We start from the raw sequence: 15328 nt of genomic DNA on the forward strand, positions 1-15328 counted from the left end.
GCCCACAATGATTCACAGAAGTGTATTTTGTAGTCTATGACATATATTGTACGCTTTCCCAAATTACCTATAAAATTTATTTACCTACTACTTGCGGCTCCGCTCGCGTGGTATTAGAGAGAATTTTGTTAATTAATTAGTTTTTTCGTTTAATAATAATAATACTTTTTCCCAAAGAATGATATATTTTTTCCTGTTAAAAAATAGCCCATATCGGTTGCCAGTCCTCCAACTATCGCTGTGCAAAAAAACAACGATCCGTTAATCGGACTAATCCATTACGTCGCCATCGACGTAACATCGTTATTCTGTTTTCATTAAAATTAATATTCTACTAAGAGTTTTCCCGAAGGAGTGTTTTTTTTTAGGGATGAAAAGTAACCTAAAGCACTTCTCAGCTCTCCGGCCACCATTATGCAGAAAATCACGTAGATTGGTTGCTCCGTTGGGACGTGAGGAAACACAAACAAACAGACAAACACAATTGTTTTTAATATTTTGGTTTTTATTTTGTTGATAAAAATATCAATCAAGATTTTAAAATTCTGAGCATATCATATTAATATTATTTACATGCATTCTAGGAATAAATGAAAAAAATTGTTTTATTAACAACTTGAAAACATATTCTTCGATTTATGTCTTATCTTTTCAAACAAACAAATAAATGTAACCATATTTTTTTTCGTTTTCTGTTTTTATTTAATACCTGTAGCTCAATCATAAATAACTATTGACGTGCTTAAAAACACGCTAAGCACAATGAACAGTAATGAACATATTAATAAAATAAATAAAACAACTTTGTTTATAACCACTAATTTTTATTTTTCACTGACCGGTTTCAAAGCAAACAAGCTTCTTAATAAGCGGTTAAAAACAAAGTTGTTTTATTTATTTTATTGTAATGAATAACCACAAAGTTAGTGCTTCAAATATAAACTTTATAATAATGAACATGATTAAGTTATCACCGTCATAAGTCAACGCGTGTGTAATCTCTAACCCAGATAGTGGTGAAACTAGGTAAAAACTTGACTTAAGATTGGTGGAAGGTTGAAAAGGAAAATTTGACGCGACAAGTTTTTATCAAAAGTTTCTGGAATATTGTCATGTCAAATTTCAAGAGACAAGTTTTGAGAAAACTTGCTGGAATCTTGTTATGTCAAGAATGGTATTTCAGAATCCGAAAGTCATATAGTGATGATCAACACATTGCCATATACATAAAAATATGGAGAAAATTCCTTTTTTTATTTTTTTTATTTAAACTGTTATATTTAATCCCAGGACATTTCTACCAGACCGATTTTTTTTAGCACCACAACAGGCCGTGAGGCCCAATTACAGTGGTGAATTACAGCACGGTACACCCAGCCTTAAGAAAATCACATTTAATTTTTGTGTTCTCACCAGGAATCGAACCCAGAACCTTCCATGTGTGACCCAAATGTCTTAACCACTACACCACGGAGGCCGCCGAATTAAATTAGTGCATGACAAATATCCAAAAAAGTGGTTAATTCCAAATAACATTATGATGAATATAAGTGCATGAAGCTTGTGCCTGCATTGATGATTCTTCTAATCCACTGATTTCATCCTTTTTTAGTAATAAATGCGTCATATCACCGTCTGTCACCAATAATAATAAAACCTTAAGTTTGTGACCTTGAACCACCACCGCTCATGCCAAAATTTTGAAAAAATGAAGTTGTTTTGCTTATAATTACGTCCCTATGGATTTTATAAAAAAATTATATGAACTTTCATAAAATTTATATTTATAAAAATAAAAATTACCAAAAATTCGTTTTTTTCTTCTGATCAATACTTTCCAATATACCTACCTACACGTTTGAATATCAAATAGAGTTTATCAAAATAGCGGAAAAGCGGTATTTGCACTAACTTTTTACCAATTATTTAATAGTTGACCTACCAAAAGTTATCATCATCATCATCATCATTCTATGTCCGCTACCTAGTTGGAGCATATGGTGTTCACAAAGATTCTCCGGGCATCTCGGTCGGCTGCCAGCTCCTGTGTATCCTCACAAGTCAAGTTCGCATCTCGTGGTTCGGATATGAACTACCAACTAAATTAGCAGCGGTCGTCTAGGACGTCGAGAAACTGGGCTTTGGTAAAATACGGTAGGTATTTTACTATTTTATTAATTTTCGGTAAAAAACGAATAAGACGTACTAATTTTTATTTTTCGAAAATATATCAAGGATTATAGTCCTTAAAATGTAACATGATTAGAATGACAGTTGTCAGAAAAAGTGACGACATAACTTTGTAGTAACGTCTAATGAGTTATTTATATTGACACACAAAAAATCATTTGTATCTGGCGTGTTACTTAATTTTTTTAATACAATGCTTGAAACATAAATCAAAATTAATACATAAAATCAGCTTTAAAACTAAAAGAAGACTAAAATAAACCTAATTATTAACGACGTTCTTACAAAGTTACATCATTTTGCAAAAACGTTAGAGATGGGACAAATTGATCAATGTAAATTGATCGAATAAAAAAATAATTCTTTTTTGTTGTTCATGAAAATAGTATAAATGTCTCATTTTTTGGTGAATAATTGTGTTAAACACACTATAATAGGCTTGTTTTTGCGTTTTTTATATCAATTTTCGGAAACAGAGTTTCATGATTGCTTGAAATAACTGATAAAATCGATTTGATTAGTGATCAGTAATTTCCCATCATTAATGAAATTAGTTTGACAGCTGTCATTCTAATCAAGCTATATTTTAAGGACTAGGTGTAGCAAGAAAAGAAACCGCGGGAGATACAACATTTATAATATACAAAAAAAAATCTTGGGCCCTGTTGTTTCTATTTTTATTATTGTAGTAGTCATGTGTATGCAATTTTTTTTATATTTTTAAATAGCGTTTTCTTGCTTTGTGCCCGGCCCCCCCGGTATTTGCCACATCTGCCACCCCTGTCGCCGGCCCCAAATAGATATATAACAAATTTATTTATTCAAAATTACACTATTTTAAATATTAATGAACTTATTAAGGCTTTTTAGGCTACGCCCATGTCAAGCCACAATAAATAACAATAAAAATACGTAGTAAAATTAATGAGATAGATTTACAATGACATAGAATAACAATCTAGAAAAAAAGGTAATGTAATAAATAATAAAGTTCCAAAGAATGCAATGCAAAAAAGATAATCAGAAATAATTTGTAAAAGATTAATTATACAAATTAAGAATCACCCATAATCAAATATACAAAATAATGGTATCATTAAAATCAACAAAAAATAGTAATATATAGTAGTATTAAAAAAAACGAAATAAGAGTATCATTGAAATCAACAGAAAAAGAATATATATATAAAAACATAATTGTAATGATAATTGAGATATGTTTTCTAGAAACTCACTCAATAATATAGTAATTATATTGATAGTACTAATAATATGTATGCAGGGGGGCATGGGTAACAGTGTAATAAAACCAAATAAGAAAATAATGAATAAGTATCCACCCACTCCAATTTTACCGGGCCCGGGTAGATCGGCGCGATACGTGTGAAACGGGCCCGTACCGGACGGACACAATCAATCATTTCTAGAAGTAGAATAATAATACACAATATTAAATAAGCTACAAACGGCAAACTGAAACCATGTTATTTTGAAGACGATGAATGCTTCTTTCGATTTCACCAGAGACCAGAATTTAACAATAAACTTCAGAGCTACGGAAGTTTACAAACACCTGATTTACTATACCCGTGCTCCTACGTATATTATAATATAAAAACTGCTCACTTTAAATAAATAAATAGATTGGGCAACTTTTACAGAGAAATCTTCGGAAGTACCTACCTACTCGTAAAATACCTACGCAGTCAACTACATATACCTACCCGTATGAGGCACATTACGGATTTCGATAGCATGTATTGTATAGTATTGTGTACTACCCATTTAGCATAAAAATCCTTTTTGAAAAAGTTACTCGGTTACAAGGTGTACGTATAATCGAAAACAATCACTTTTTGACGACGTAAATACGTTGAGAAGTATATGTTCAACAATAATTATCATGGATAGCCACAATGTGAAAATAACCAAAACTGGTAGGAAAATGATTGCAGTAATCACAATTTCAATAATTTCTTACCAATAAAGTTTTTTTTAGTCAATACATGAACCAACAGGCGGGTTGTGTTTCTGTGGTAGTATGGCAGACTCGTAATATTATAGGTTCGATCCCTATATTCTAATTTTTTAAAGCACGATAATTTATCAGGTTACGTTAATGATCTATTCAAAAACAAAATATTTAAGTCGTCATCTTTTGTTTTCACTGTGAACTTCCCCTTCCCGTAATACGGTCTGATGGGAGGCTCTCTTTATGCACCCGAAGCATATAACACTTTCTGTAAGTATCCTGCAAAAGTTCGGTAGCTGAGAAGAAGTACAGTTTGTATGGTGTCCGCAGTTTCTGTTATGAGATTTTAGGTCTATTTCTATTGTTTAATCTAAAGGCAAGGTGGTGGATTTAAAAAAAAATTGTCAAGTAACTTTGATCCAACCACGATTAAAAAACCTTTGAATCTATATTGGCTACTTTATTAACATCATTTCAAGTGTTTTCATTGAAAATGATCACAGTTTCATAGGCGTAATAAATGTCTTAGCTTTTAAGTGGTAAATTAAACATTAAATCAATATGGATTATAAATAGTATTGGAACTTGAAAAGTACCTTGGGGGATGCCAAAGCAGGAGGAAGCCGAATCGCTCAATGTTTTATTTATCCTAGTGTACTGGATTCTGTTTTTTAAGAATACTTCTAACTACACAAGAACCGTTCCACCAACCCCATAAACTTTCAGCCTGTTTATCAGTCAAAAGCTTTTGTTAAATCCACAAATATAGCAAGTACCTTATTACCCTTGTCCTTGTCCAATGAATCATATATTATTGACGTTAATTTAGCGATGGCATCTTGAGTGCTTATATTTTCTCTGAAGCCATACTGATTACCATTAAGTATGTTATTTGCTTTGAAATTAATTAGGAGTTGTTTTTTTCTACTTTTTCAAAAAAATTGGCAAAATTTGATACCATAAGAAAGTTGGACTATAGTTATTCGTAATCTCCGTTCTTGTATATTTTGATTACTATTATTTATTTATAGTTTTTAGGAAAAACATGATTTCTCAAGCTCATATTTACAATATGAGTAATTGGTTTACTTACAAAAGAACATAAAGCTTTGACTAATGACACAGTTACATTTTTAAAACCTGGACTGACAGAGTTTCTTAGACCATTTATAAGTTTTTAATTTCATTTTCTTCTTTCATTAGGTGGTTTGATTTCATAACTATTATTGAAGTTCGAGAACGGACACAGCAGCCTCCTATAACGAGCGTCTTGAGTGTGCGGCGGCGGACCTGACTGACACGTGCTGTTCATGCCTCACGAGAACCTAAAGCCAAGTTGCCTCTTCTTTACACCTGCAAGATTCCGCCGTTCTGGAAGGCCGTCGATAACGATCTTTCGGCTTTATTCGACAAAGGGGGTACGCGGGATTGACGTGGAAAGAGGCGAGAGTGCTGGCTGGCGATAGGATCTCCCGGAGCCGTCTGGTGATGTCCACATGCTCCACTTAGGAGCGGATATGGAAAAATATGAAATAATAGTATTTTGCTTTATATATATGCATTTGCAAAGGGCACTGAATTGCAAATACAGTTTATCTCGATTATCTATTACATGAAAGTGAGGTACTTAGTAAAATTTTCGCTGCAGGCGTCAGTCCAGGGCTGCTATTCTGAACACTCGCGCGGCCGTAGAAAACGCTTTTATAGAGCGTATTTACGTGCCGTGAGAGCGTTTCGAATAGCAGCCCAGGATAATGAAATTTTGAAGTGTAAAACCCCATTTAATTCAGAAATAGAAGCCAGGACCTCAAGGTGGTATACACTGTCTTAAATAAGTGTGTAACCACCGCAATTTTTCCGAAATGTGTTCTACTCTACTATGCGGACTCTTATATCCACTCCTTCACCCGATTTCCCCTTTCAGGGTTTTTATCTAGTAGTACCTAGCCATTGAGTCAAACAGGATTCCAGTTTTATTTAACACATTTTATTCCGCCGCGCAGGGATACGGGAATATATTTCATAAGAACAAAGACACCGGGCTAGTACCCATACAGCACTTTGTCCCTATGTCGATGGCAGAGGATAAAACAACACACCCCTATCATTAAGGGCCGTTTACATGTGGACAATACAATAAATATGACAATATTTTCATGTCCCAGCTTCGTGAACAGCTTCGACCGCGCAGGACAGGAAGCTAGGAAAAATACGAAAATTCGGTCGCATTTGATACGTGAGCGCTGCGAAAATGATCACACAACAGCGTTCGTTACGTGTGAATTCACAAAAAAATATTATTAATTTTTTACTAAGATGTATTGGAATTCTTAAAGGACGAAATAAAAAACAAAAAGGATTTTTTTGGCCCGCCATTTTCGGTAGAATTTTTTTTTAGGAGCGACACGTTCACGTCAAGCAAATCGCTACTGTCATAAGGTCCTATCCGTACGTGTTCACACGAGGACAATCAAATTGCTGTTTTACATGTGGACAATGGTCGAATCCTGGGACAAAACAATATTGTATTGTCTAAATGTTAACGGCCTTTTACTTACAGACTTCGCTTCTTATTTTATGCATTCGTTTAACTATTATTGTGTAGGGGAGACTGAGGAGGGTTGTAACAGAGGAGAGTTGAAACAATGGCGATTAAAAAAAAATCTGTGATCGATAGACTGGCAACATCGCGCATTTATTGTGTTTTTGATGCGCCACATGATGGAGTTGGCAACCACAGTCTAAAGGGAATGGTTGGATGTATACGACATCTGGACGAAAAAAATACCAAAAGTAAGTTTTTGACCAATACTTTGATGGCCTGTTTTCGATTACGTAAACGCTGACGTGATATTATTTCCAATATACACTCATTATTCAAGTTTTAATGCGTGATATCGTTTTTAATAACTCGTCTCTAGTTTTGAAGTTAAGGGACATTATTCCAAACATGGAGTGATTTTTTGGTAACTCTCCTCTTTAATCTTTTTTCTCACTACAATGTTTTGTGGTGTGAATTTAAACACTTAATTGTTTATTGTTATTTTTTCAGAATGCCTCAACTGTTTTAAATCTCTGAATTGGTGAGATTACACGTTGAATTACAAATATACAAATAACTAATATGGCTGTAGGTATTACACGAATCCGAAAGCTGATCAGATTTTGAGTAAAAAGATTATGTCATACAAATTGGTTGAAAACTTGTGTGCGCATCATAAAATTATAATAGTCTAATTCTATGGTAGGCATGTATCACATATTAGATGTACTGGTATGCAGGGATAAAATATGTACCGGTATATGTGGGCATGCTAAATTTAAAATTTCGATCAAATAGGTTATATTGAGAAAAAAAAACAGAATGACGACATTCTAGAAAGAATTCATTCAATTAAATAAAAAAAAACATTAATTTTCTGATTCAGAATCTGCTTGCGCGTAGGTATGCATAGTTAGGTACTGTGCGTATAAGACAACTAGGTATTTAATGCGTATTGCCTTTTGCGCATACACATTTCAAAACGGAAAATTATGAGCAAAATTTTACAATATTTCTTGTTCAATAATCTCTCGTTAAGTTTTCTGATCTGCGTAATACCTACGGCCATTACTCTGACTGTGGTTATTCGAAACTACCCGATACTTTCTAAAGAAATGATCTAATTCAACATTATATTCTGTTACTCGATATTGATTTACTACTCTCCACTCGTGTACCCTCTGTAATTGTTAGTGGGTACAGAATATCAAGAAATTACCACAAATAAATAAAGGTATCTCCAAAGATTCCGAGGTTCGTAATAAATTTGTATAGTGGAGAGTTTTACAGCCTCAGATAGCTGCGGAAGTCGAAAATATTTAAAAAAACATTATCCGATAAAAACCCTGGGATTAAAGAAAATATGTAGCTACCTACATATTACATACCTATAATTAGGAAGTAGCTAACCATTAGAGGGTAGTTATTTTGAAAACGTTACCGGGTGATTTTAGGAGATACATTATACCTATCTACATTCGCAATAATATAAAATACTATCAAACTTATTAATTGACCTTCTTACTTCACAAAATTTTCAGCAAATATTAGGTACTTCAGAAAAGTAATGTAAAATATAAAAATAAGGCAATAATTGCAATCCGCAGTAAAAATGTGCTAATAAATAATACCAAAGTACCCAATACCAAAGTTTAAAAGCAAACTGTTGTAATACCTATAATATAATATTTAAGAACATTGGCCCATGAAATAAACTCGAAAAGAACGAGGATAATGTGAAAGTCAGCCATACCTACTTTTTCTTTCACATATATATGTAGATTACGTCGGGAGGGTATGTTTAGTCTAAACTTGATCGAGTTTTTACAAATTAATTATATCAAAGTAAAGCAATTTATTTGTAAAATTTGTAAGACGTCTAAAAAATGAAACAAATTTATCTCGAGCAATTATATTAATAAAAACTAAATCCAGTAGGATGCGATTCTATAAAATGCTGCAAACGTCCAGTTGCATTCCATCTGCAGCACTACTGACTAGTCCAACTCGTTAGCGTCCACGTCGCGCACCCTGGGCAATGGGATCACACTCATAGCGGTGTGATCACAGCAGATAACGAGAGGATAAAAGGCGAGTTTTTGGCGCCTTAAAACCAAAACCAAACAGCCAAGGGAAGGTAACCCCGACAGAAAAATCCACCAGAGAAGGCAACGGGAAACCACTCTGGTCATCTTTTCCCAGGAATCACTGCGGCGAGTACATCAATAAGCAGTCGTCCTGGCTGCAAAATATAAAAGTAGCGCAGGACAGATACATATGCTTTCGCTGTAGTGATCGCCAACGTCGGGCACTAAAAGAAGAAGAAATCCAGTATATTGGCAATGGGAAATTCAGTTCTATCTTTTCAGGGATCATCCTTCTGACATATTTTACTAACTAGGTGTTAGTGGCAAAATTAGGTACATAACGAATAATTGCACCAGGTCGTATTTTTTTTGATAAATATAATTTGAGACTATTAGAGTATTGTACGGGTGATTCAAATGTATGTAATAAAACAAAATATTCATTGAATAATAAATATCTATACAATGTGTTATTACAGAACAACCATAGTGTATTTTTGATTGACGTGTTAATTTATACCACACACATTAGACATATGTGTAAATTAGGCTGTCATTTTTTATTAATTGAGATAAGCCGAGATGCTAAACGTGGGAATTAATAAACACAACACAACACAGTACTCGCGGATTAGAGGTTCGAGGTTCAAACTTCAATCTACCCCAACTTGATTTAGACCCTATTTTCTAAAATAGCGGACATATCTATTGGTATAGGTACCTACGCAAAAAATAAAGGAGAGTTTTAGGTAATCCATTAGATTTAGAAGGCTAATATTATTATTTATATTATATTAGATAGATTGATATTTGTAGCTTAAGATTGTTGTATTGTATAAAAATTCTTATAGTTTAAATGATTAAAAACTTGCCTCAAACGGGTGAACATTTAAAAAGAAAAGCCGTTAAACACGTTTTTAAAAATAATTTTATTTGAAAAAAATTGTGGACATTCAATAAGTATAGATATATGCGCTTACATAAAAAAGTGCTTTTAAGAGAACTATAATCATAAACAGAACATTTATTTTACACCTGCTCTGCGGTGCAATCTATAATAGATGCAAACTAGATCATATTTTGGTCAATTTTCTAATTCAAACTTCTGTTTCATTAAAAATCTGAAATGTGTTTCATTAAAAGTACCTAGTGGCTTACTTGTTAAAAATATTACAATATTTTGAGTTTTTCCAAATGTTTGTAGACAAAATACTGGATTTCACCCCCTAGGGAGTGATTAAGATAAACAAAGTCAATGACAGGTTATGGACTTATGAGCCCTGTAAATGCCTGGACTTCCATATTCTCTTCTCTAAAATGTTCTCCATCTCTGTTGTAATTTGTTGATATTTTGTTAATATTACCTATCAAATTTACTATATAAGGTATAAGTTCTGTAAGTTAATTGATAAATCCTTTAATGATCTGACAGTTGAAACTAGGGATTTTCCATACGAAGATGAGAATATATTTCTTAATGTCTTTCGTTCTCATTATTTGGAAACATAATATGGACGAAAGAATAAGTACAGATGTAAAAATTGTTTTGTAAATATTGGATTATATTATGTTAATCATCGAACAAAATAAAATAAATAAATAAAATATTTACAAAAAAAGTCATTTAAATTTTTAAAACAAATATCCCAATTTTCCAACAGAAAATTTGGGTTGACTTTCGATAAATCTCTCCTCTTTCTTCGTAATTTTTGAAGTTTTGCTATGTGACGTGATGTAGTGTATTTATAGGTACTTCAAGCTTTCTAGATTTGTTAGTGCAACATTAATATTTTGGGATGGAAGGGTTCGTCCTTTAATTCCCTCCTGAAATGTATAATTCGTTTTTCTCAGGCGAGAGTCAGAAAAACAAGGAACCTTCCGATCCCTGCAGTTCAACTATAACAAACTCGCCAATAAGTAATGAAAGCGGTTGGACTTGCTAATACTCCCTAAAAGACTCTCGGTGCGCAACACACATAGAATATAGATAGGTACATGTTATATATATTGTATGGTTAGTTATATATTTTAATATACGAATAATTAGGTGTTCAAAGCATTTTAAAAAATAGAAAAGCAACGAGGAACTTCAGCCCTACGGGAAATTGGATACAAAAAATGTTTTCTTGTGCGCGGTAAAAATTAGAACATTAAATTGTACAGCATAGTTTCTTGAAAATGTAAGAAAAAAATAGTAAAAATATTTAAATAAAAACGTAGGTACTATTTCGATCGACGTCACTGGTTCATATGAACCAACCAACGATATGAGAGCTGTGAAGGATATCCGGTTGGCTTACCATAAACGAACCCATCGAAAGAACGACTTAACAGAGAACAGCCTCTGACGTCACACGCGGGGTTATTTCAGAAGTAAAAAAAAACATAGCGCGATAATACGATATAAAAAAAAAAGTATAATAGATTTTTTGTTTTCTGGATTAGGTTTCATTAGATTTTAGATATGAATAATTTTTTTTCGTTTTTATTGCGCCATTTTCTTTTTGTCGTGAATAGCTGTGTGAGAAAATTGGAAACTAGCTGTCGTAGAGCGGGGTTCGAACCTCGGACCTTCTGATCCTGAACCTGCAACACTACCCACGAGACCACAAGTCTCTCGACGAAACATTATAGGAATCATCTATGTATGTGTAATGCGTCATGTTTCTCATTTACGAGACTACGACATATTTACTTTACATGTCATGCCTATTCCTTTAGGTCATGTGGCGAGACAAGAAGTTGGTAGGTTGACTCCCGAACACTAAATTGGAGACTCTACGAAAAATAAAAGGAAAGTAGGGAGACCACAGAGGAGATGGACACTGTCGAACTCGTGGGACATGGGTGGAAACGGAGTGCCCAGGACAGAAAAACATGGAAAAAATTGGAAGAGATCCAGTAGTGGAGAGAAACGGGCTGATAAGAAGAAGAAGAAGATTCCTTTAGGTATTATACTATAGTATACTCGCTTCATTCTGAGAAATAACTTCCGGTAAAGGTTATATTAGAAAATTAATAACTTACGTGGAATAAAAAGGGTAGATATTATCAGTTTTTTTAATAAATAATGCGTTTTTACGATTTACGCGATATTTCTGGGAGCATTGTTATCATCATCATCCTCATTTCCGCACCCATGGTGAATAAGGCACTGCATTGGTATAAACCAAATGCAACGTAGTTCGATTTTATTTTGTTTGAAGGTAATGTGATCAGTCTTACGCTTTAGGTACCAGTCCAGGAACAATTAAATATTGCAATTAGAAAAACTAGCCATTGGACCACTGACTGACTGTAGCTGATGATAGAAATTGCTAGAAATGTTTTTACACACGAATACGTTTGTATGGCTTTCCATCAAATAATACCTACTCAATGTACTCGTGCTGTACTACATCCTGGAAGCTTGTATCAGCTATCACAGAATAGCAATTATTATATTTTTTTCGTTTGTTTTACTATCTTCCGGAGTGTATGTATCGAGACGTTAAAGGCGCCGCTTTCGTAATCGCTCAGTAGATAAAGAAAGTCGATCGTTAAGAATACCGTCTCGGTAAATGTCAAAAGTTATTTATTTTATTTATTTTGGATTTTTATAACTATTTACATAAAAAAACAAGTAGAAATAAATTAACAATACTAGGGCCAATTCAAAAAATCTACTGATAATCTAATAATACATAATATATAAGAAAAGAGTTTATAAAATTGTATGTGTGCGACGTTTGTATTCATGTATATGTGTATATGAATGTGTGTGAATGCATGTGTAGGGATGTGTTTGTGTCGGTGCGTAAACAAAAAAAGTAATTTAAAACGTGTATAGGAGAGAACTAGGTAAGAGGGTTGAATATAAAGAAAATAATAATTAAAATAAATAGTTTATACCTATTTTTGCAACCTTTAAAAAAATATTTTTCTTAAGTAATGTTATGTTTTGATTATATTTTTAAAAAATATAGTAAGTGTCAAAACCTTATTCTTAATAAAGCGTTTTAATTAAAAAATTGTAAAAATCATGTTCAAACGAGCATTTTTTGCTTGCATTGGTACTCATTGGAGTTTATAATCGCATTGAAGTGAGCACCTTTTATCACAGAAGCCTATTTAAAATATAAATTTTTAAATGTCATTGATGTAAGGAACGCGGACGAAATTGTTGCGGTCATTCATTAGTTTGTTTCGATCATATGATGTCGATATGGGAAGTAGGTAGAAAATACCGAGGTAGATACAGATAGTACAGAAGTTAAGTATACCGTCTCGATATATGCAGATGAAGATAGCGTTCACAATCGAGGCCCAGGTAGTTCAGTAATCAATATTGCCTCCAGGCGGGCTGGTGTTAGCAGAATCCCTCGCGTCGTGGAGTATCGAAGGCAATGAATTAATCGGGGAATGTGATCGCGATATCACTTCGAAATGCTTTCATTCGTAACGTCTCATCTTGTCTTTTACTTGGAGAGGCTGATTGGAACAATCTTGAAAGTAAAACGCTCTCTTTGTAGTGGAGAATGTAGCACTATATAAAGTGACCACACCACGCGGAGAGCATCAGTTTCGTAACTGCTGTCCTTTGACACATTATAGGAAAGTCAAAATGATATCATTGGTACGATAAGTTACACAGCTTTTACAACGATCGAGTGTTTATTTTTGTTTAAAGTAGTTTGTTAAATATCCGAATGGTATTTATGAAGGAAAATTAACGTTTTATATTTAGTCAGTTAAAAAATAATAATTTTATAACCCTGTTATGTTTATATTGCAGTTTAAATAAAAAACTCAATACCTACCCTATTTATTTAATTTATCATTAGCACTGGTGATTGCGGAACATATTTTATTTTCAAAAATTGTTTCATTGTATCGTGTACGGGATTGCACGCATAATAAGTTATGGATCCAATATCAAAAGTGATTTGTACGCTCGAATTGAAACTGAAAGTGAAGTTGATGTGATCGCGCTGAAAGTGTTTATAATTTCATAATAAAATGAACTTTTTATCTGCGCATTAGCTGACAATAATTTACATTTTCAATTTCATTTTAATAATTTGATGTGGCCGTGTACGAGTATGTAACATTAAAAATGGATAACAATTGACAAATTTTTCGTATGTTATTTTTTGCAGGCCTTTTTTATAACCTAGAAGAAATTTTATGCCATATTTTCTTTTGAAAAAAAAACGGTCAAATTACAAAACTTCGTAGATTTTAACGGGTTTTCAGATAATGGTTGCGGTATTTAGTTAAATGCCAATCAGCAAAAATCATAGACGGTGAAATTAATGATGTCCGCCTGCCGGTAAAATATAGTTCTGGCATAACACCCATTCAGATTAAAGCTACTTTTTGCGGTCTATTGAGATACAGTAAAATATAGATATCGATAATTTATAAATGTTTTTATTTGTTTTTGTTTGTGTAGTTCGTTTTGGTGTCGATGTTGGCGCTCACAAGCGTGAGGGCGTCCCATTTCGGGGAGCACCAGCACCAGATCTCCGTACCTGAATATCACCCGCAGCTGCAGAATCTCGGCCAGCATGTCGACCTGCCAGAGATTCCTACCAAAGTCATCCGCATCACTAAAACTGTAGCCATCAAGGTTCCCGTTCCATACCCCGTGAAAGTGCCTTACAGGGTGCCTTATGTGGTGGAAGTCAACAAGGTGAAGCATGTTTCTGTTCCCAAGATAATTCAGGTGCCTCAGCCGTATCCGGTGCCAGTGGGACACGGCTACGGCGGAGACCAGGGCGGGCACGGAGAGGGTGGATACGGAGGCGACCACGGAGTCAGTAGCCATGGAAGTGACCAGGGTGCCTACGCGAGCCATTATAGCCCTTCTCAGTCTGAATACTCCGAGGGAAGTAACAACCACGCCCAAGCCACTCATTACATGCTGCAAGTGATCCCTTCTCAGGAGGCTGCAGGATACAGCTACCAGCACTTGGCGGCACAGCAGGCTGCCCACGACCAACAGCCCGATACTGGAGCACAGGTCCAAGGGGTTCAATATCAACAGGAGCAAGGATCGTATGGACACTAAAACACATGCATATTTCTCCCTGTGGTGGTATAAATCTCATTCCGGATTCTACGTTGTGTTATAGTTTAATTTACAGTTTCTTGCTGATTGTGGATAGCTTGTCCATCTTTAAAAGTCTAGATTTTGTATTCTCACGCATATAAAATGAATTAAAAAATGCTGATTAACGGAAAAATTAATATATATATTATGTTGCAAGAAAAAGATTTCAGATACAGAATTAAGATGTTGTTATGTGTTTTTGTTAATTAATTTTAATGACCCGTTGTTTATATTTTTGTAAAGTTTTTTAATAAAAAAATTAAATTAAACATCTTTTTTTATTTTTCTATGGTTGTGGTTTGGAAGTATAGACATTATTTGTTTACAAATGACTTAATTACAAAAACCCGAACATGTTGAGCGGTTTTTAAGTAACCTACTTCTTTGGTAGTATCTTGCCAATACAATACGTTAGATAAAAAGTATTAAATTTGTGTCCTCAT

General features: G+C 33.9%; 1 protein-coding gene across 2 annotated transcripts; it reads left to right on the forward strand.

The window, feature by feature from the left end:
* The first annotated feature begins 11282 nt into the window (after positions 1–11282).
* On the forward strand, positions 11283–15154 carry LOC148275086 (uncharacterized). 2 transcript variants are annotated; one of them, XM_088236165.1, is made up of 2 exons: positions 11283–11740; positions 14226–15154. In XM_088236165.1, exon 2 carries the CDS (start codon positions 14241–14243, stop codon positions 14841–14843), a length of 603 nt encoding a protein of 200 aa, XP_088092291.1. In that variant the 5' UTR covers positions 11283–11740; positions 14226–14240; the 3' UTR covers positions 14844–15154. The 2 variants fall into 2 exon arrangements, with proteins under 2 accessions (XP_088092291.1, XP_088092289.1); XM_088236163.1 differs by lacking the exon at positions 11283–11740 and adding an exon at positions 13389–13406.
* The last annotated feature ends 174 nt before the right edge of the window (positions 15155–15328 follow it).

Source organism: Micrasema longulum, unplaced genomic scaffold (genome assembly GCF_059751315.1).
Source record: "Micrasema longulum isolate JH-2025_06_02 unplaced genomic scaffold, ASM5975131v1 h1tg001519l, whole genome shotgun sequence".
In the NCBI taxonomy this organism is placed as follows: Eukaryota; Metazoa; Arthropoda; class Insecta; order Trichoptera; family Brachycentridae; genus Micrasema; species Micrasema longulum.